Source organism: Chenopodium quinoa, unplaced genomic scaffold (genome assembly GCF_001683475.1).
Source record: "Chenopodium quinoa cultivar QQ74 unplaced genomic scaffold, ASM168347v1, whole genome shotgun sequence".
NCBI lineage: Eukaryota > Viridiplantae > Streptophyta > Magnoliopsida > Caryophyllales > Amaranthaceae > Chenopodium > Chenopodium quinoa.
In genome coordinates, this window is record NW_018745675.1 from 2348332 (window position 1) to 2371889 (window position 23558).

The following is a 23558-nucleotide window of genomic DNA, read 5'->3' on the forward strand; positions in this document are numbered from 1 at the left end:
TGGCTGCCTGCTTAGAGTTGGGCAATAAACAAAGGCATAGCCAATGCATCCGACATACGAGCATACTAGAAAAATTGCAAAAATTGAAGCAAATTTTATCAATGGCAAAACCGACTCAGTCGGCAAAATATATTAACAGAAATGATTGTCAGCCGGACCTACGTCCGGGGAAAGTAGATACATCAAAAGTACACGGCTCGCAGGCCGGAGGTAGAAAAGAAACAAACAAATCAAGTCACTGCTGCTGCTGATGCTGAGACGTCTGGCCCTGGCCGAAAGGAGGAGCGTCTTGAGTTTGTTGGGCTTGAGCTTCGTTAGTCTCACCCGGCGCTTGTTCTTCCGCTTGCTCCTCCTCTTCTTCCTCGGCAATGCCGACCCATTTCTCAAACGGAGCCGGCTTCTCTGTTCCGAGAACTAGAGCATCGAACACCTTAGTGGCGTACTTGTACCACAGGTCAAAGAAAGCCCAGTCAGTGTCAAAGACCATCTTCATGCGCTCTTTACAATCGCGCTCGTTCTGGGAGATCAGCCGATCTTGCTCAGCTTCCATCTTAGCTTTGTGATCTGCTTGAGTCTGGGCCAGCTCATTCTTCAACCGGGAGACGTTTTCCCGCTGCTCAGCATTCTCCTTGTCAGCCTCCTCTAATGCCTTGACATCAGCTTGGAGGTTTTTAACTTGCAGCTCAAAGTCAGCCGCTTTCTTGTTGGCCGTGTTAGCAGCAGTCGTGAGCTCCTTGATTAGCTCCTCCTATTTCATCTCCCGGCTTTTAGTTTGAATTTCATACATAAGGGTGTTGTATTGAGTAACATCAATAACGTCGGCTGCCCTTCTATTAGCATCCCCTACCTCCTCCTGCTACTTCCGCAAGGGGACCTTCATGTCGTCCACCCTTAGCATCACCTGCAAAGTCAGCCGGAAAGGGGTTATTCTTTCAATTACGCTACAACCGGCCAAAGAATAAAGTGGCACAAAAGCACCCCAACCGGTCAATTACCTCAGCGAGCAGTGAGTTGATGCGGTCTATGTTGACTTGGTGTACACCCGACACCGCCTTCTTCTCGGACCGGGTGAGGGTCCTCAGCATCCTCTTGGCATAATTTTGGAAGTCAGGCCAACGAGAAGAGGCATTTGCATCAATAGATTTATTGGTTAAGTAGTGAGCATAGGCGACACCTACATTCTGCCGGTTGCCTAAAGAATCCCCTGATAGGGTAGCTTAGGACTTGACTCACATAGGCCCAAGCAGCCATGGGGGAATCAAAGGTGAGAGTCGTACCTTGATTTTCAGGCTGAGGGGTCATCCCACCCCCAGCCACATTGGAGCCAGACGCTACAACAAGCACCCGACTTGAGGGAATTTCGGGCTCCCTCGCTTCAACCTCAGCCAACCCTGTGCTTAGGCCAAGGTCTTTCAGGCTTTTGCCTGCTGAGGTGGGCCTCTCAGGCATAGGCGGCCTTCCAGTAGAGGCAGGAGCAGCCGGAATCCTTCTGGATTTAGAAACAGGCTGGGAGGGCTCCTTTCTTGGTCTCTTCAACATATTTGTTAAAGAACGAGCAACATTCTTGTTCCCCGTCTGCAAAAGAAAACAAAATAGACGGTTAATAACAGAGTTGACATTAAACCATGCAAACGGTAAAAGAGCTCAGCCGACACTTACCCCATCATCCTTGGCCGCCAGATGGGCCCTTTTCTTTTTCAACTGATCCTTCCGGATCTGTGCAGCAGACTTAGCAGGCGTCTTCTCAGGAGGCACCATCTCTAATCCTTTCTCTGCAAAGAAAATAAAAAAATCAAATGCCATTCAAGAATGATACAAACGGCATAAAGTTCCAGTTAACAATCAACATACATCTGCTAAACATTGTGCTAAGGCCACGGGCGGAAAGGAACACCTCTTCCTTTAGCCAGTCCAGATGAGGGACCCAGTTCTTGGGGAAAATGACTTCAGTCCCATCATCCAAAGGCAGGGAAGTCTTCTTGAAGAGCCCCGTCTCCATTATTTGAGTCCAAGCCTCTTCCAGCACTCGGTGCATTTATTTCCAAGGAGAGTCGGGTGTGTATTGTAGCGACGCAGCCGGTGATTTTGACGCAGCGATGGTGAAGAAACCAAGTAAAACTTGCTCTTCCACCTGCTCCACTTTGACGGCTTGTCAAGCGTCATCATGTATTTCGATGTGTGGTCAATGTATACCATGCATTCCAGCCGCCTGGGGCACGGCTGAGGTAGTGCATATGTGCAAACGCCTCCCAGCTAGGCGTTATGTCCTGCATCTCACAGGAGGCTATATATCCTAGTATATTCACCCAAGAGTTGGGTGTTAACTGCCAAACGCCAAGGTCGTAACCCCTTAGAATGACTTTTATTGTATCATGGAGGGGGAACCGGAGGCCGGCTTTGAATGCCGCCTCATAGAAGCCGAAATAATCATTGGAATGATCAAGGTCGTCATCCCAGATGAAGCCTCTACAGCCGGCACAACAATCTCCCATCCTACCCCAACCGGGCGCTTTTGTAAAAATCCGGGTAAGGTGGCATTTAGAGTGACCATATCCCTAGTGGTCATGTGTGCCTCTATCGAATTGTTGATAAAGGGCCATTTATATGCCTCCTCATCCTCTTGGGGGGCATCCGGTTCCATAGTAGACTCTGTAGAGTCTGATTGCTTGACGGTCTCTTCGCCGCCTGTATCCTCGGAATCATCCAAGGTATCATCTCCGGGCGTGGTAGGTACGCCCGGCTAGTCATAAGGTACAAAGTCAGCCGAAGCTTCCGCTGAGCCGTCTAACTGGTATTCTGGGTCTACAGCCGTCCGTCTCGTCCGAGCCATTTTGTCCTGCACATGTACAGAGACGGTCGGATTCGCAAAAGAGTAAGGGTGGTCCAAACACCCCAGACGGCATCCCCAGTCCTAGACTCAGTCGTATCCGGTGACCTGCTGACAACTCTCCTAGGCTGTGCCGTGTGTGTGTTGGGTGAGTCCATTATTCTTTACAAGCTATAAAACCGGAAAAACTCAAAAACGTTGCAAGGGGTAGAGACGGTACTTTGAAGATGCTTTCAGTGAGGAGAAAGTAGGCTATTCGGATCAGCAGCCAGAAATCTTTTTGTTGCTTACTAGATACCCAGACGGTAGCCCGTGTACCCTCTTCAAGAGCAACTGAAAATTGTTAAGCAACCCAATCATTTCTCCGAAATCTTGCTTGATGATACCCAGACGGTAGGCTGGTTGCGGGTGTATTGAAAGCAAATATAACCAGTCCAAAGACCCCCAAATGGTTGGCCGGTTGTGGATGAATTGAAAGAGGGATGACAAAAGACCCTCAGGCGGTTTTAACAAGTTCTAAACAAAGAGCACTCTGACGGTGACCGGATGAGTGAGGAAAAGGAAGACAGTTGTGTAAAAAAAAAATAGCAGTCGGTATCAGACCTTTCTCTAAGGAAAATTTCTCAAAATAAGGGGGGGGGTCCTCTACTTATAGAGACACCCAGAAGGAAAACCGTCACCACCCTAATTCGAATTTAAAATATGAATTCAAAAAAAAAAAAAGAGAGAGAAGGAGACGAAACGACACCTTCTCAGAGCATGACACCTGTCACAGGTGCCACGTGGCAAGCCATGTCACACCTATGAGGGGAAAATGTTTAGGGTAAAAATACCCCTGTCCACATGGACCAATCGCATGTTGACACGTGTCATCATCAGAGAGGTTCTAATAGAACCAATCCTCTAGTGACACGTAGCACTCTAACCTATGAAAGAAGAACTGATCTCCTCTCACTATAAATAGAGGAAAATCCTCATTTATTACACACTCATTAATACACACAAAAAACCCGAGCAATATTAATTGCAGAATTCTCTCGGAATCCGAGAGAAAAACCTTTACATTCTGCACTTTAATACATCCGAAAACGTTCTAACTTGATCGTCGGAGGTGAAACTCCACCCAACCGGAGTTTCTGTGGTTTCGTAGGTATAGACGGTCGACGTGCATTTTTGGAATTGTAACTCTCCCGAGGGACTCCAAAAACCCCAAAACAGCATCCATTACAGAACCTTCCTCTAAGCTCCTAACTCGACCCTCCAGCTTCTACACCAACTTCTTTATATCCTCATGACATGTCATAAAGACCAATATTTCTCCTAATTACAAAAATTGCATCTCTTAATATATCTTATGCACCAAGTCACCCTCACCTCATATACAAACAAAACCAAGCCAAGTCACCCTCAATTGCTTTAATTTAAGAATAATCATGTAGAAGCTCTGAAAAATACAACAATAGCTTTTGCCAATCAAGTCCGTACAGTTCCAGTAGTATTAGAGTTTGACAAATCCACCATTGTTGGCCACAAATGATCAAAAGATAAGTATTATAAAGAGTTTTAGGCAGCTAACAATCACATCAAAGTAACAAATAAAACAAATCAAGTCATAATCAATTGAATTAAAATATAATCGCAATTAGTAATGAAACCATAATTGAATCAAAAAAGCAAAAACAACAACAAAGTAGTAGAATTCTACTATTCTAAGATCGATGAAAAACCCTATTTAAATAAATAAACAACAAAATAAAAAAAATTACCTCTTAAAAAGCAAGCATGTCAATCGAATTTTCCCAATCGAAAACCGCATAACCAGATTTTCGCAAAAACCCTAATTTTCGCAATCAAAATCGCAAAAACATGTTTCGAAATCGAGCAAATTCAAAATTAAACCAAAATTTACATACCTAAACAGATTATCGCGAGAAATTGATGAGCAAAAGTGAATAAATTGAAGAGCGAAGAAATGGAAGAGCGTAGAAATAAATCGCCTCTTCGAAGAACTGGGAGGAAGAGAGAGAAAATCTAAAGAGGACTGAGAAAAAAAGAAGCGTGTGCGCGAATTAGAATGGAGGTCATTTGATGCCCGAATTACGAAAATTCCCTTAATGAGATTGAAAAAGGCGGGTGAAACGTGAGCTGTCTAATTGAGAGTGATCAACGGTCATGATGAGTTCCTATTATAGGACTTGGTTCTCACATGATCTTGATTATATATATATATAAATATATATATATATATATGTATGTATATATATATATATATGTATATATATATATATATGTATATATATATATATATATATGTATATATATATATATATATGTATATATATATATGTGGATGATGGATCGGGTGATAAATGGACGACAGATCGGGTGACAGATGAAATGGAGCCCCATCCGAATTCGACCCGATCCGTCACCCGCCCTTCATCCATTCAACCCTGATTTTCGTCCATTTATTTTTATCGGGTTGATCGGGTTTTTGGATATCCATTTATAATTGTCATCCCTAGCATGGGGGTGGCGTCATCATGTTCGCCTTGTTGGGTGGTACTTGGCTAGTTGCGGTCGTGAAGGTGATTTTGTTGTGGAGGGTGGCTGCCGTCGTGAAGGTGGTGGTGTTGTGGAGGGTGTGAAGAAGGTGGTGGTGTGGAGGGTGGGTATGAAGGTGGTGTTGTTGTTGGTATGGAGTAAAGCATTGATTGAATCAAGGGAAAAGGGTTTAAAAATTTATAGGGACTTCTAGGTCATTTACATTGTGGACATGAGTATTTTTTTTGGTCAAATAGCAACTTTCTTTGAAAGTGATGCAACTATAAAGAAATAGAGAAAGTAAATAAATACTCCCTCTATATTTTATTACTTGCTCCATTTCTCTGGACAATGAGTCTTAGGAGGAATGGTAAAAGTATTATTTTATGATAGAATTGGAATTGTTAGAAAATAAAAAAAAAGTGTGAAATTGCAAAAGTGAGAATAAGGCCCAGTCCACTTCAATTTATTTTTACTGAACTGAAATTAATTTTATTGAACTTAAATTATTTTTATTGAATTAAAATTATTTTTACTAAATTGAAGTAATTTTGCCGAACTGAAATTATTTTTACTGATTCTCTATTATATTTTTTCTTTAGAGCTATTGATTTTTATTAAATATTATTTTGTAAGGTGATCTGAACAGGGTCTAAGTGGGTAGAACAAATAATATGAAAAATATTAAAAATGATATAAGGACCATTAGTGGGATGATAAATAATAAAATATTGTTAAAGTTTTCCAGAAAAAAAAAATAGAACAAGTAATGAAATACGGCCACAAAATGAAAGCAAAGTCAGTAATAAAATACGGAGGGAGTATAACATGTTACTACCTTCGTTAAATATTAATTGCAACTTTGGGGTATTATTTGAGAGACTTAAAATATTCAAAGTTTCAACTAAAGGGAGGTAGTATATTTCTTTCATTTTTAATAAAAAAAATAAAATTAAAAATTAAAAATTAAAAAAAAAATCCTCCCAATATGCAGATTAAAAATGGTACTCCGTAGGAAAGTGGACAAAAAGACAGTCGGTAGTAGCGATGAAGAAGATGCAACTGAGAAAAATGCGGTGGAATTTACAATACATTTTTAAAAAATATTAAAATGAAAAAAAAAAATGAATAATTAAAAGAAAGCATTCTTTCTCTTTCTCATTCTCTCTCTTTCTGGTAAAGTGTCCCAGCTCACATCCACATCCACATCCAAGAGAAAGAGAGGAGAGTGATTATCACTACTATTTTCTCTCTCCTCTCTCTCTTTCTTTCTCTCTCTTGCTGGTGAAATTAATTCACTAATTTACACATTACCCTTTTCAAGAATCATGGAAACTCCCTGATTCTTTGTTTCTCTTTTATTCTTGATTTGATTTTCTTCATTTCTTTCTAATTCTGCCATTACCCCAGATGCCAATGCCGCAGCAAATTCCTCTGTCTGATACCCGAATTTCTTCTGAATCCGTAAGCTCAGATGGGTCGGATCTTTTGTTTTTATAGCATTCAAATATTTCTTTTATTGTACTTTCTTACGTTTATCTAACTGTCGGTGTTTTTGGGTGATAATTTGTCGTGTTTATCTGTTATATTTGCTGACGTGGTTGAATTTATTTATGGAAATAGTGTATTATTATTTGGAAATTTTGGGAGATTAATGTGTATCTTCAAAAATTATTTTTGAATTATTTATGAAAAAACATAGGTTGGTTTATTTTATTTTATTTTAATGGGGTTTTGAGTTAGTAGTTGTTGATTCTTGTTATGCTGAATATAATGTGTAATTTGTGTTGAATTTGGGTAATTGTTGTTGTAAGTTGATTTTTTTTTTGATGAATTAGCAATTTGTTCATTTTTACTTAGATTATATAAATGCCTTTTTATCTGCATTAATAATTAGCTAGTTATCACTGAATCGAATTCCCGAACTTGTTTGTATGCTGGGTTAGAGTTATGAAGATCATACGCCCCTTTAATGGACCAAAGGAGTAGTTTCGATATCACTGAATCAAATTCTTACCAATAAGCTTCAAGAAATTGAAGGTAATATGGGCAATTGCTTACTGTATTAATTATTCTCCAATGTAGTTTCGGCTCTGATTCGTGTCTGCTATCAATTGGTAATATGCTACTATGCGCCGTATTTCGTAGCTCATAACCCTGATGTAATTAGTGCTGCAGGTCTGAATTACCATACCCTGCTTATCTATAATAATTCAGCTTATCTATATGCCAACTAAAATGCACCTGGAATTGTATCAGCTAGAAAAGTTACTATGTAATTAGGTATGACTGTTCTTAAATTTTGGTGCTTTGGATTGGGGATGATAGATGTTTTCCTTATTTATAGGCAGTGAAGCTCACTTATAAAAATCTTATGAAACTGGATATTTTAGAGTAAAATGTAAAATGTAGCTCAAATTGTTTATGCTCCTGCTCAATGATTCATGTTTCGTTAAATCGTCTTTCTTATTCATTGAACTTGTATTTGATGCTTTCTCTAAGGATCAGGAATATCATCTGGTTAAAGGGAAAAGGATCCATCACATACTCAAACATATCTACGAATTGATGCTCATGGTTAAAAGCATCAACTGTGCTGCTGATAATGCATTTACTGAAAGGAGTAGTCATAAATATATATATCACATGTATAGTGTGATGGAGTCAGGGTTTCTTTTGATTTAGACTTGATGGTAAGATTAAGTTCTTAAAATGGTTTTCTTACATTCTTCTTTTAATCAATGCAGCTATGCCTCAAGATGGGAGCCCTGGCCTTTGATGCTGATGATGTTGGATCAGATATTTATTTTAAATTGGGTCTGAAAGAGAATGGAAAAGGATCATTGAGAACACCGAGATTCTTGTCACTTCTATCTTCTCTTCTTGATAATTATGTCCAAAAGAATGAAACATTGTTGGAGACAGCACAAATTGAAGATGACCTTACTGTATTTCATGGTTTAAGAGCCCCACCTGTCAGCATTCAACAGTATTTTGACCGAATGTTCAAGTATGCAGGGTGTAGTCCATCCTGTTTCATCGTGGCATATATTTATGTGGATAGATACCTCCAACAAACGAAGACTCACCTAACTTCTCTCAATATCCACCGGCTTCTAGTTACTAGTGTTATGGTGGCTGCAAAATTTGTTGACGACGCGTAAGTACTGCACCACTCTTATGAATTAATGTCTGTCATACATCCAAAACTTTGTGCTGCATCATATTGAAATACATCCTAGTAAAATGCATTATTGTGATCAGAGACAACTCTGTACAGTAGGCTGGTGATGTGGACATTCAATTAAGAAAAAGTAACTTAATCGCGTAGACATAGTCGTTTGAAGTAGTTGTTTCAGTTGAAAAAAGCCACTAACAAACACATTTAACCAAATCTTCCTTGTGACTGTTAAAGAAGTGAAGGCTTCATTTCTGTGATCCTACTATTAATGGATTCTCACATCACATAGATAATGGATCCCACAATAGCTCCAAAAGATTGTTAAAACCACGAAGGACCTTTGACCTTGATAGGAAACTGTAGCTGAGAGCTTTTAACACAACCTAAAGTGGAAAGATGTATCTCTGACATAATAGTTTTAGTAAATGCACATGAAATAAAATGTGATCTAAAGCCTCCAGATATAGTTACACACAAGGTTGTTAGGATCGGGATCCTACCTTGGATCGATGAGGGGGGGTGGGATCGAATCGATAAAATCGGATCATAGGATCGTAAGATCCTACTTAATAACGAATAATATTATATATTATGCAATATTAAGGGGTTTCAATGCTAAAAGACATTGGTTTACTTAAGAAAGGTCAATCTTCATTTAGATTTGTCTGTATGGTAGTTAGAAGATTAATAACACAACTTTAAATTAATAAATTATGTGCAAATTTGTCAAAAATGAGACCTTAACTATGATAATTGCAAGTTGTCAATTGATAAAATCATATTAATGTCTCGGATTCGCTAATTTATTAGCGATAATTATTGAATACATTAAATTTAGGTGCATATAACCTAATGAGTAATAAACAATGTGTCAAAATAAATCAAAGTCTCATATTATAGTAAAATGTTGGCTCGGATCGTAGGATCGTGTTGAAATCCTACCACTCAAAATTAATATCGGAATAGGATTGTAAGACCCTACAAACTTTAAGATCCTACCAAAAATCCGGATCGATCACGCAATTTTGGATCGTAGAATCGTAGGATCGTAAGATCCGAATCGGGATTTTAACAACTATGGTTACACAGCACACTTTTGTTGTGCATACCAACCTTGAAATTCGGCTAAAGTGGGTTAGGTTTTTGTGAATATTACTCGAGTAAGTTTAGCAGTAAATAGTGAGACCTCCCTAGTATAAGAGGAAATGATGATTTAACTGTCTTGTACGAGTAAATTTTTTTATTTTTTTTTATTTTCCCCCTTGAGCACTCATAATTCTTTAGTATAAGATGATTTGTACTGAATACGTCTGAAATTAGTTGTGGATCTATTTTTAGTTCATGGTTTAGAGACAAGCTCCCCTTAAAGGAAAATTTCTATATTTTTCTTAAATGACTAGGCACTATCTTAAATTATGCATCCATTCAAAGCATTGTTTCAATTTTTTTCACTTTCCAATTGGATTAATCCAAATCCATATTCCTGTTCATGTCTCATCTGCTCTTGGCCTTCATGCCACACTCTTCTCAATTTGTTCGTCTTAAAACATACCAAAGAACAAGTAGTACCTAGTACTGCTCACAATATTCCATCACTTGCTTATTATAGGGCTTTAGTTACAATATACACTTAAAACATTGAGAAGCAGATAATTGAAGCACAATATGTGACAGGGAAAAAAAACAGTTCAACTACGTAATAGGAGCTGAGGGAGCAAAAATATCACACAACCTATATTCTTATCGTTAAAACCTTTGCGAACCCTTTGATGTGCTCATACAGTCAGAAATGGTCTAAAAACTTATCATTGAAGGGGCAATAATGCTGCTTACTAAAGCTTCCACCTGCCCATTTTCAAATAATTTTTTTTGACAAATGAAGTGAAACATCTATTTAAGTTATACTCTTTTAAGTGTAGCATGATACTTTCTAACTTCCATCCTAAATGCTTGCTTTGGTATTTGTATTTTCCAAATACTTCCTCCATTCTTTTATTATAGCAACAATGAAAGTTGTACTATTCACACTCTTTTTACTATCTATTGTAATTTATATGTGAAGAAAAAACATATTCATGTGGGAACTAGGATCTTAATAAATTCGTCTTGATATTCAAAATATCAATTTGTGTAAATTTTATTTACAGATGTTCAAGATTAAAATTGTGCTTTGGGAAACATTATCTTCCCTTTGTTGCAATTATAAAAAGAATGGATGGAGGAAGCATAAGTTATCTATGGATGAAACTTACGTAACTGCCTAACCATCACTTGCAGTTCACTTGTAGTTCAGGAAACTAACAGCTCATAATAATAATATAGGGGAGGAGAATGTTCTGTCTGCTCCAGTTACCTTCTTATGGATCTAATCATGATTATGTAGGAGTTATATATTTAATGAGATACTGATTTGATATAGTGCCTTTTTTTAGCTTTACCCTGCTAAATGCGTCCTTGATCCATCTTCTGTTATAACAAATTAAGGCAAAGCTGATCAAGCTCTCTATTAATTCTTGCGATTTTCAACTTCTCTATTAGAGTCACAGGTGATTCTCCCAATGGTAAGGATAATGCAGATTGATGGTTTCTCTTTTCCTCCTGCTTTAGTTAGCAGGGGTGTGGGGTGGTTGCTGGGTTATATACCCATATGAAAATGAAAATACAAGTTCTCTGGTCGTACAGGAATGTTTAATGCTAAAATCATCTTGATTACTCTTATAATGTACTGGCTTTAAATATAATTTCATTCAGATCTCATACTTATTGTTCTATACTATGTAATGTTACCTACTATGATATCATCCATTTCTCCTGCTGGATACGTCTTAAGTAATGTCTTATAGACAACTATGGTTGACATGAGAAACAATCTGGATATATCTTTGCTAGTTGCATTGCCTTGTTGAGTAATACAATTTTCCTTGATCTGCAGATCCTTTAACAATGCATACTATGCCAAAGTTGGAGGTATTAGCACTTCTGAAATAAACAGGTTGGAGATGAAATTACTCTTTAGCATAGATTTTAGGCTTCAAGTAAACGTAGATACATTCAGGAGATATTGTTTATTATTGGAAAAAAAAGGCGAAGGATGTCAAATTGATTGGTCAGTCAAGGCATGTTGTGTTAAAGATAGTTGGTCAAAAAAAAAACGAACACCCACGCAAGACTCCAGCTGCTAGATGACCACTTGATCACTACGATTGTATTGATAAGAAGTCTTAGGAGTAGATGCCGTGTCACAGCCTGTGTACAGTTATTTAGCATTGGCAGCAAGGAATTTTGTTCAACCGATGCCCAGTTATGTGGAACCTACATATGTGGGTTATGTAATCCTCTCTGATTGTACAACCGCATTCCATATTCATTTGTAATTGTTTTTTGAGTGACCCCTCCCCCCATATTCTTTTGCTAGTTTTCTTTTAGTTGTAGAAGTGTCAAGAGGGCATGAGTTCGAGTTGTAGAAAAGGCATCCACGAATTCTCATTATATTGATCATATTTCCCCAACTCTTTTGTATCTCTATTATTGTATACTAGTAAGGGTGTTCGAAGTGCAATTTCAACATGAACTGATACATTATTGGGAGACATTAACCAAGATTGGAGCACTTTGGACCTCCAAAATTTTCAGTTGGGAAGGCTCCTTCGATTACAGGTCATCACCAAAACAAGTGGCCTACAGAAGTCTACTTTCCAAATTAAATGGTATTGTAAAGATATAATTACGGGCTTTTTCCGATTTACTGAAAACAAGTTTGAACTAAACTGAACTAAACTAAATTGATTGGAGCTAAGCTGAATTGAATTGAAACTTTTTACTATGGATTAATGATTTTTAACTATAGATTAGTAATGATATTTATCAATTAATAATTGTGTAAAATAAAATGAAGTTCAAAATTAATCCAGTAATAGGATTTTCTTTTTTTAAAATTTTTTTTTTGTATGTTACTTGATGCTTGTGAAATTAATCTACTGTAATAGTTTGACTGTTCAAAAATGAAACAAAATAAACCAAAAATAAAACGAAGAAAATATCTAAAAAAAAAAAAGGAAACAAAGACCCAAAACTACGCACTTCCATTCAAAACAAAACAAAAACACATCGCATTATTGTCGTCGTCGTTGTAATATATACTAAAAAGTATGAAATTTGACTTTAATTATCATTAGCAATATTATTAGCCATAAAGATGAACTTAAAAACATCAGCTCAAAGGCATGCCTAAACTAAATTGTCATTAACAATATCATTAGTTAAATCATATAACATAAATAAATTAGCAAAAGAACTGAACTGACTGATTGAAGTTTAACTGAATTTAATTAAATTAATTGAAGCTGAAATGAACTAAACTGAAATTAAACTTAACTCAACAAGCCCTAATGAATTTTGAATTATATCCCAAAGAGTGCAATTCTAGTATTTTGCTTACATTTTCTTTACAAATTTGAATTGGGGCTTATTATATATGAATGAAAAGTTATATAGAACGGATATCCATACATATAGCTCGTCAGTTAAGCAATGTCAACATTCAAGAAAAACGATGGTAGCGGTTTAGTGACTTGCCATTGAGCTCTATGATAGGGAGACACTATAGACACTTAATGTCTCACCAAAAAATTTGATGAACATTCGTTCAATTCAGTTGTTAGGAAACACCAGCTTTTGGTCAAACTGTGTGGCTAGTTATCTTAGGGGTTATTTCATTAGTATTATAGAGTTTACTCGGTCAGTGTTACAAAAGTTACTCGGTCAGTATTGTAGAGACTACTTTTTTCTTTTATAAGCGATCACATAATGTGGTCAATCGCACACTAAATGCGTTCCGAGAAATGAGTTGAAAAACAATATCTACAAACCTTCCAATTAAATTGAATCCAAATAAACCTCCATATAATTTAAAACCAATCCAAACAAAACTCATATCCCTTCGAAATACAATGTTAGGCACAACATGAAGAGAAATGTGTCCATAGGCCAAATGTGTTATTCCAATAATTGGTTCAGATAATTATGGAGTAATTATTTAGTGAGATGTGATCATCAAGTAATAAAAATATTAAATTGGTGTGAAAATATTTTATTAGTCTCATAGCTTACTCTTGATTGAGCCTATTGGATCACACATAATGCCTTAAATGAAATCAATATTTAAGATGGATTGGGCTGAAATCCCAAATAAGTTATTTGATTAGTATTCCCTATGTTTCGTCAACTGGGAAGATAAGTATGAAACGGAGGAAGTAACAATTGGATCAAAGTGTAAACGTTATGCTTAGACGCGCCAAAACCAAAGCCACATCAAAATACGAGTCGAAAGATCATCTGGCATGACGACATAGGTACGTAAACTCGAGCAAAGGCCCAATGGCCTTACACGTGGGCAATGTGCGAAGGGTAGGCTTCAGAGGCCCAATCAAGGGAACGATAAACAACATCAAGGCCATGGGACTTGGGCCTCGCATGTGAAAGGGATTAACGAATGTGCTAGCTAGTTTGCGATTAACGACAATTAACAACAACAAAGACGGAAAAACAAGTAATAAATGAGACAAGGAGAATTTAACGTGGGAAACTCAAGAATTGGGAGAAAAACCCACCAATCCATTATGGAGTAATAATTTGATGAAGAACAATGTAGGTTACAAGCTTTCAATTCACCATGAAAGCTCCCACCCCAAACTCACCCTCTCAAACAGTCAAACCCTAAGTGTTTGGGTTTACATTGAGGCTTTCTCTCTCTACATTTTTTCCTTCATCCTATTATTCTCTCTACAATGACAAAACAATAGTATATATAGTTCAACAAGATCAACGCCTAAGATTATATCCCGAGCGAAATAAAAGAAATCGCATCACTGGAACAGGGGCAGCCGGTTCGACCGAACCTACCCAGAGTTCGGTCGAACCAGGGGTGGTTTGGTCGAACCTCCAAGAGCTTCGGTTAAACCCTCAAGTCAGTAGCAAAACTTGATTTCCTTCAAATGGTTCGACCGAACTTTTCAACAATTCGGTCGAACTTCCGTACTGCGCGGACATCTCTTCAAAAAAAGGCCATAATTCCCTCGATTCTTAACCAAATCAAGCATATGACTAGTCGTTGGAAGGCTCTTGCAACGAGCTATCACCTCCAACTTGAATCATCTCAATATCATTTCTAGATCTTGAGATATTCCCATTTGAAGTCAGCTCCTACATTTCATTGTTGCTTTGCACCAAGCAAACAATCCATAGCTTAACACCAAAGATATGCACCCCCTTAGCCTTCTTGAACCGTTCTCCACACTTCTCAAACCCCACAACATGATAGTGTGCTAAGAAGATAATCCCACATTGTAGGGAATTTTAACTTTGCCCTACTGTGGTTCATGTTTTTAAGCATGGTGGCGCACCAAGAAAAAGAAAGAGAAAAAGAGTCGCAAGCAAGTTTTAAGAACTTGTAAACCGTTCACGAGTGTCAATCACATATATTGCTAACTCCATGGTGGTCCGGAACTATGACTGGATGTTCGGGGATGATGGTACGAATCCAACCAAAAAGTGATTGAACCCGCCCTAAATAGGCCTATACTTAAGTCTTATGATATTCATGTGCGCTTTTCGATCAACATTCATACATCAAGTTAATCCTAAACATGTTTAATCTACGTTGGCCTGGTGTATTATTAATGCACAATAAAATCTATTATTGGTGATCACTTGAATTAAAATCATATTAAGCCTTAATCGGATTTCAAGTACAAATTCCCTTCAAACCTGCAAAGAGGGGTGTGATCAAGAAATAGCAATAAATCATGAATAATCAAGCAACATATGATTAATATAACAATCATCATAATAAAACATCATTAAAACATCGTTAGAAGTAAGATCCTAGGCATGATACTAAACAGATTAATAACAAATCTTAGCATGTCACTAAAAACAAAATCAAAGCTTTCCTAAACATGATACTAGCAATAAAAATCAACATCCTAAGTATGATTTCTACTCCCAAATCAAAAGAATAATTAAGTAATTGAATTACTTACTTTGATGCCTCAACCTTCTTGCTATTAAAAATAATACACATGTTAGTAAACTTCAAGAAAGTTAATTCAAGAAAGTAAATAAATCAAATATGAATTGAAATATATATTTGGGACCAAACCCTCAGAACCATCAACCTTTCACAAAGGCAACGCTGAGTATGGTTTGCAGTATTCGAATCACGTAAAGGAAGTATTGTATTTGTTTTGGGGAGTATCAAGGATTGTGTTTAGGCTAAGGCTAAGAACACAGGTGTTTGATAAGGATTGTTGATGATGATTGGAGCTAAGAATATGTGATGGTTGTAACTTATTAATGGTTATTGTTCATGCCTTGAATAAGGGAAAACGACCTCTATTTACAAGGAAAAAAGAGAGTCGAACGATTAGAAAAAGATTAGAATTTGAAAGGAAATTAAATTGTTTTTGACATGACACGACAGGATTGTCGCGCTGCGCTGGGTTCTGTCGCGCCGCGATAGGCCTATCACTGTGCGATGGACTCATCGTCGCACGATGGTTAAAAAGATAATCTGATTCGGCACGGGGGATTATTTGATTATGGAATTATGTTTGTGAAATATTTCAGAACGTCTTTGAGTTTGAACTGGATAGGGATTATAAAATAGAGAAGTTTTATTTGATCTCGAACTCTTTGATCTTTATCTTTTCGGAAAGGATATATTAGAACCTTCTAGAGGATTCTAGATGTACCTAACTGGTTTAGGATTAGAAATATTATCATATAGGGCTTAAATAAAATATTTGGCTCCATATAATCATTGGGTCGTACTAGAGGTGGACTTAGGCTCGGTTTGGGTTAGTTTTAGTTTTTGGTCATAACTTATTCGTTTTAAGTCGGATTTGGGCTTGTAATATATCGCTGGAAATCTCTTTTCAACCCCATCAAGTCAATCAATAAATAGCAAGCGTAAAAGTTAATGATCGTCGGCTGGCCAAAAGAGTTGAGGCCGCAGCCGGCCGGCGATCATATGGACTTAGTGCTAGATCTAGACCAGCTTGATCAAATGGTCAAGGTGGGCACTATGGCCACAGGCTTGCTTGGAGATGACTTGTTGAATTTATTTAGAGAATTCAGAGATGTATTTGATTTTGAGGTTCATGAGATGCTGAGTATAAGCCTAGACCTAGCAGTCCATAAGTTGGCTATGAATCTGATCGTAAGTCCAGTCCGGCAGAAAATGAGAAATCATTGTGAAGAGAGGAATCAAGCGGCCTCAGTCTATGTAAAGAAGTTGATGGGCACAAGTTTCATTTGGTAGTGTTATTACCCTAACTGGGTGGCCAATGTAGTTCTAGTCAAGAAGCCGAATGGAACTTGGCGGATATGTGTGGATTACAGTGATCTCAATAAGGCGCGCCCTAAGGATAACTTCCCCTTACCTAAAGTTTACCGCATTGTTGATTCAACAGCCGGGCATGCCCTAATGAGCTTTATGGATGCATACTCTGGTTTTCACCAAATCCCTTTATGGGAAGAAGATCAAGAAAAAAACAGCATTCGTGACCGAGCAGGGGCTGTACTGTTACAAAGTTATGCCGTTCGGCCTGAAGAATGGCCTTGCAACATTTCAAAGACTTGTGAATACGGTCTTCAGAGATCAAATCGGCTGGAACATGGAGGCTTGTATTGATGATATGATTGTTAAGTCAAAAAGGTCGGTCGACCATCTAAGTGACCTCTGAGAAACATTTACCGAACTCAGGCAGCATAAGATGATGTTAAATCCAAAGAAGTGTGTTTTTGGTGTTATGTCCGGCAAATTTCTCAAATTTTTAATTGATCAGCACGACATTGAGGCCAACCCTCAGAAGATCCAAGCGGTCTTAGACATGAAATTACCCAGAACTATAAAAGAAGTTTAGAGACTAACCGGCTACTTAGCTGCACTTTGACGATTTCTGTCAAGATCAGGGGATAAGTGCCGCTATTTTTTCCAAAAAATCAAGAAAAAAACGATGTTCGAGTGGACAGAAGAGGCCGAGGAAGCCTTCTTTCAGCTGAAGGATCATTTGCATACACTCCCTCGACTCGTTTGTTCACTCAAAGATGAGAAGCTATACATGTATTTGGCTATTTCTAATCATTCCTCAAGTGTCGTCTTGCCTATTGAAAGGGACGACAATCAAATCCCCGTGTATTTCATCAGCCATGTTTTGCACAATGCCGAGCTTAGGTATCCACCCATTGAAAAGTTCGGCTTGGCATTGTTCATGGCATCAAAATAGCTAAGCCCATATTTTCTTGCTCATTCAATTATGGTCTACACGGACCAACAGTTGAAGAAGTCGTTAACAACATTGGGGGCCAGCAGTTGGATGCTTAAATGGGCCTTAGAATTAAGAGGATTTGATATTACATTTGAGCCCAGAAAAGCAATCAAGGGGCAATCCTTTGCAAACTTCTTGGTCGAAATGACACGGACGGATCTACAGTCGGCAAGGGATCAGATTTGGAAAGTTTTTGTAGATGAAATTGCAATAGCCACCGGATGCGGCGCTGGTAATATATGTCTATCTCTAGAAGGAGATAAGTTTAAAAATGACTTGAGATTTCAGTTTCAAGCCTCCAACAATGAGGCCGAGTATGAAGCCTTTCTAGTCGGCCTTAGAATGTGTAAGGCGACCGGGGCAACAAAATTTGATGTTTGCTCAGACTCCCAGCTGATAGTCAGCCAAGTGTATGGTGACTACGAGGCTAGGGAGCCAACAATGATGAAATATTTAAAAATGGTGAAGGATGAGGCAAAGGGCCTAGAGCATTTCACGCTGCAACAAGTTCCCTGGTCCGAGAATAATCAAGTGGACGCCCTGTCCAAACTAGCCTCCTCGACATCATGTGATACTTCGAAATCTGTGTTCTGGGAAGTTAAAGAAAAGAAGAGCATTGATGCCAAGCTTGTGCAAGTCATTGACCGAAGCTCCACATGGATGGGAGAAATAATCTCAAATATGGAGTTCATCTAGACGACCCAAAGGAGAGTTAGGTGATGAAGAAAAAGGCGGCCTGGTTTGACATGAAGGGAGAGAACTTGTTCAAAAAATAATTTGTAAAACCATATTTGAGGTGTGTTACGCTTGAGAGAGGGCATGAAGTATTAGACAACCTCCACCAAGGGCATTGCGGATCACATATAGGCGGACGAGCCTTAGCTGAAAAGGTAATCCACCTGGGTATTACTCGCCGAGCATGAATTTGGACGCCATAGAGATGGTGAAAAAATGTGACAAGTGCCAGAGATTCACAACTCTCATCCAATGTCCAAAAGATAGTTTGTTGGCCATTAGTAGTCTACTTCCCTTTACAAATGGGGCATGTACATCTTGGGGCCATATACTCTTGCACCAGGGCAGTAGCTGTACATATTAGTAGTAGTTGATACTTCATGAAGTGGGTGGAGGCTGAGGCCGTCCGAGGAATCAATTGGAAAGATGTATCTGCCTTCATCTGGAAGAACATAATCACACGTTTTGGTGTGCCTCAATCAATGGTGTTCGATAATGGACCAGAATTTGAGATCGACCATCTCAGGGATTGGCTAAGTGACCAGGGCATAGCATATTGCTTTGCCTCGGTCGGACGCCTAAAGGCCAACGACCAAGTTGAAGCATAAAACAAATTGATCTTTAATGGCATTAAGCGGGAGCTTGAGAAAGCAGGCGGCCTATGGGCTGATGAGTTGGTGAATGTTCTATGGTCCATTCGAACAACAGCAAAAAGCTCAACAGGGGAGATCCCATTCTTTCTGGTCTATGGTGTTGAGGTCGTTCTCCTAATTGAAATGTACGAGCCCACTTTACGAGTGATGTTATATGATGAATCGGCCAATTGGGAGGCCATGAAGACCGCCCTAAACTTCCTTCTAGTAGCTAGAGGCAATGTGGTGCTAAGACACGAAATATATCGTTGAAGGATGACATGGGCATATAATTGAAAAGTGTCAAAGCGGCCGCTTAAGTTGGGAGACTTAGTCCTGAGAAAGATGGAAGCGGTAGGCCGAGCGAAAGAAGATGGCAAGCTAACCTCTAATTGGGAAGGGTCTTATCAAATTAAAGAAGAAGTACGAGATGGTACGTACCGTCTTGAAGCCTTGGATGGCCGTCCTATTCCCCGTACGTGGAATACGGACAATCACAAAAAATATTATGTATAAATTTTTTTGTACTTAGGTTTAAAATTGTATATACAACTAGGTTTAAAGACCGAGCAATGTAATTAAAGTTGTACGACCAAACAATGTAATTTTGACAAAATTAATGAAAAAATCATACATTGTTATTAAATTTGTGCATATGTATTACGTACGTCTAGTTGAAATTAAGCAAAATTATCGCCTAAAAACGGAAATAAAGGTTGCTTGCAACATAGCAGCTCGACCCATAAAAAAGGGCAGAGTTGAATGACCGGGAAAAATGCCTAATAAATGTTAATCCTAGCAAAGCAACTCGGCTACAATGGTTTGGTTGTTATTGAATTCATTCGGCCAGGAATCTGGTCGGACAGTTAAGAAATAATGTAACCTAAAATTTGTCTAAGACAATTTAACCCTAAGGACAAGAGCATACCTAGGCTACCAAGCCCTACAAATATTTAGAAATTCTCAGGTTGAGATAGTACTTGAAATTTCATGAGTACGTGCGAGAGATTGTATCAAAGGACGACTTGGCAAAGGTCAATTAATCGACTACATACCTAAAATTCATTCGGCATTTGCCTAGTCCAAGGGCAATCATCATTATGATTTGATTAACTTACTAGTTCTCATACCCTTCAACGTATAAAATCCATCAAGTTAATCAAACCTCTTTGAATATAGACTAGATAAAATGCCGAATAAAGAGGCATACCCCCAGTATATAGTCATTCGTATGCAAAAATGCATAACAAATGCATAAAAATTGCTCAAACATTGCTAAGTATGGATGAAGAAAGAAGAAAACTTTCATATATAAAAGCCGTTTAAAAAGATGGAAATAAAAGAAAGAGTATAATACAAGATCGCTCAAACAGGCAACAAAAATTGAGATTGTTTAAAAGGAAATAAAAACAAAGTACATAAAGCTTAAAAAGATGCAACAGAACAAGAGAGCTCCTCAGTTGGCTAGCTCCTTGTCATCAGCACCCGCGGTCGGCTCGTCTTCCTTGGCCGCCTCATCCGTCTTGGCCAGCTCATCCTCCTTAGTTGGCTCCTCTTCCTCCTCCATATCTTCATCATCTTCCTCATCATCACACGGAGCGGGGGAGGGGGTGGCGACGAATGGAGGGACGGGCTCCCCAACGGCACTACACTACTCTGATCTTTAATGGAGACATGGTCCAACTGACTAGTGAAGCGCTCCAGATCGTAAGAGACCTCACTGATGTCAAAATGAAAGAGAAGGCCTCTTCAAATTGGTTCTTGAGCCTAGTCACGGCCGACTCCTCAATCCGAACCATTTATTTAGGAGTTATTTGCTTGGGGTGAAAGGAATGGTGTCCTTCCAACTAGTGTATTATTCTGATAGAGGATTCAAAATTATTAGAAAGCTAATTCTTCAATGAGGTCAAGTGATCGGAATGCCTAGGTGGAGGCCGCTTCCGATCATTAATATTAATGGGTAATTAATATTACGGCTTAATCTTGACTGAACCCTTTGGGTCGCACCCCAATCGAAGAACCGATCCGAGACGACGAATTAATCCGAAGGATTAGATGAGTCATTAGAGTAATACGAACAAAGACGCCGGATATCGAGTTTAGAGCGTCGAAACCGAGCGTCACAAGTCAAGTTGAATTTAGAATTCGACGAGACGTAGAATAAAGCAAGAGACAAGTACTAGACAAGTCGTAGCCTCGCATTGGCCTAGCCATGCGAGTGCTAGGCTAGGCGATATCCCCACCCGCAAGCATGCTAGCATGGTGGGCATCGCACAGCACGAGCATCGCAAGCATGGTGTGTGTGCTATGGCTATGTGTGCTTGCTAGCATAGTAGCACCAGCCATCGCAGCATGCTGTGCCTCGCACAACATAGCTCGCAGCATCGCACTAGCACAAGCAGCGTGCTATGTGTGCGTGTGATGTGGCAGTGCATGCTTGTGTGCTGAGCAGCGCCTAGCACAAGCAGCAGCTGCCAGGCAGCGCCTAGCATATGCTACGCAGCAGCAACAGCCCGCATTACATGCGTGGCTTGCTAGCTGTGCTCATGCGTATGCGGGCTGGCCAGCTAGCCCGGCCTAGGTGCCAGGCGCCAGCTAGGCAGCCTTGGCAGCTAAGGCAGGCTGGCTGCCAGTTATGCGTGGCCAGCTCACGGTCAAGGAGGGGACCGGTCTTTTGGGGATTTCTTGGGGAGCAAATGGTGTTTTCGTCTCCCTTTTATTGGTCCTCTCCCACCCTTGCTCACCATTTGCCACTTGGCGCTTGTTGATTCATTTTGCATTTTAATTTGTTATTAGATTAAAATAAATTGGGAAAAATGCAATTCTCCCACATTGATGGGGAATGGGAAGTCAAGGCTCCCTTCCCTATAAATACCCAAGTTTTGGGTTTGGGAAAGAGCAATTGAGTTGAACTCAATAAGGCATCTCCTTGAAAGTGAGAAAACCTTTAAGTTCGTAATACTCTAGTTTTTCTTTGGTCTAGCCCTGACTAACCTTCAGGGTAGAGACCGCTTGGGTCGGGTCGAGGGTACGAGTCGTCGGAGGCCTACGCACTTACGAGGCTAGAGCTTTCAAGTAAGAGCTCGTAAGCGAGCAAAGCACACGTCGAGGGTAAGAATGTCTTTTCTTTTTCTCTATCTTTGTTGTTTAAATTATGTGATTGCATGTTTAGTTACTTTAATTAGTGTGGGGGTCTTGAGCGGGTTTCATTCCACGTAGAGTTGGACGCTACGAAACCCAACAACGGTATCGGAGCCGCGCTCACTTTAATTATTGTAACTAATAATTAATTGAGGTGATTTAAAATGGATTTAAATTTCTGGTTTTGCTTTCTAATTGGATTAGAATTTCGTTTTTAATTAGTTTTAATCTCGTATTTATACTAATTTTGGCCAACGAACCCAAATTTCAACCTAAAAATAGTGAATTTTGGGTGGAATTGATGTTCAAAATCGTTTTTAACCCTTTTGAGGACTGTCAAGAAGCCAAAATCCACCCAGAAACATGTTTTTCGAGGGGTATTTCATTTTTGACGAAAATTTTTAAATCTTTAAACCTTGATTAATTATGGCATGTTAAAGGTAGATTAAATGTATGGTTGCATTACTTATCTACTATAATAATAAACCTTATTAAGCATGTTTATGAAGTCATAATTTGTGCTTGATTTGGTATGCTCATTTTTCACATAAACTTGAAATTTCACAATTTTGCAAATTAATTGCTTCAAGTGTGAATGTTTATGGTGAATGTGTAATTTTGAAGTCCCTAATATGTTAAAGATCCAATCTTTAATTGTTTATTTGGTTGGAACTTTGATTTCTAAATTCCATGCTGAACTAATTTTTGGATTTAATCATTTTTGAGTTGATTAAAGTCCTAAAAGTTCAAAAACTTGTGATTGAAAATTAATTAATCTTCATATTGGAAGATGTAATTTTTCTATTATATACAAGTTAGTGTTGGAAATTTTTCATTAGATGAATGGGTTTATTTTTCCAACCTCTTTAATTTTGTCAAATCTCATTATTAATTTATGTATGGTTAAACTAATTGTGAGTATAATCCTTCATTTTTGTAGCATCATGATGAACCTAAAATTGATTTAAAAAATGGTCTTGAATAATTTTGGTTTGTGCACTATAAAATTGAATTTATTTAAGTTAGACTTGTTATATTTTCATTCTTGCTCAATGTTGGTTCTAAAATAAATTTAGAATCAATTTTATGCCACACACATATCAGGATTAAAATCCCGAGACAAGTGCACGCAAATCGAGGCAAGGACCGCTAAAAAACACACCCTTGGG

General features: G+C 38.5%; 1 protein-coding gene across 3 annotated transcripts; it reads left to right on the top strand.

Annotated features, from left to right (window-relative positions):
- Positions 1-6286: 6286 nt before the first annotated feature.
- On the top strand, positions 6287-12336 carry LOC110717243 (cyclin-P3-1-like). Of its 3 annotated transcripts, XM_021895904.1 has the most exons (4): positions 6287-6835; positions 7318-7411; positions 8119-8531; positions 11485-12336. In XM_021895904.1, exons 3-4 carry the CDS (start codon positions 8131-8133, stop codon positions 11732-11734), a joined length of 651 nt encoding a protein of 216 aa, XP_021751596.1. In that variant the 5' UTR covers positions 6287-6835; positions 7318-7411; positions 8119-8130; the 3' UTR covers positions 11735-12336. The 3 variants fall into 3 exon arrangements, with proteins under 3 accessions (XP_021751596.1, XP_021751595.1, XP_021751597.1); XM_021895903.1 differs by lacking the exon at positions 7318-7411 and having other exon boundaries at positions 6288-6835; positions 11485-12335; XM_021895905.1 differs by lacking the exons at positions 6287-6835; positions 7318-7411 and adding an exon at positions 7423-7654.
- Positions 12337-23558: the final 11222 nt, after the last annotated feature.

Excerpts from the sequence above, each read along its gene's own strand:
- LOC110717243 (XM_021895903.1), top strand. The coding sequence starts at position 6,782 with ATGCCAATGCCGCAGCAAATTCCTCTGTCTGATACCCGAATTTCTTCT. Across the intron at positions 6,836-8,118 it reads CCCGAATTTCTTCTGAATCC|CTATGCCTCAAGATGGGAGC; the intron begins GTAAGCTCAGAT and ends TAATCAATGCAG. Across the intron at positions 8,532-11,484 it reads GCAAAATTTGTTGACGACGC|ATCCTTTAACAATGCATACT; the intron begins GTAAGTACTGCA and ends CTTGATCTGCAG.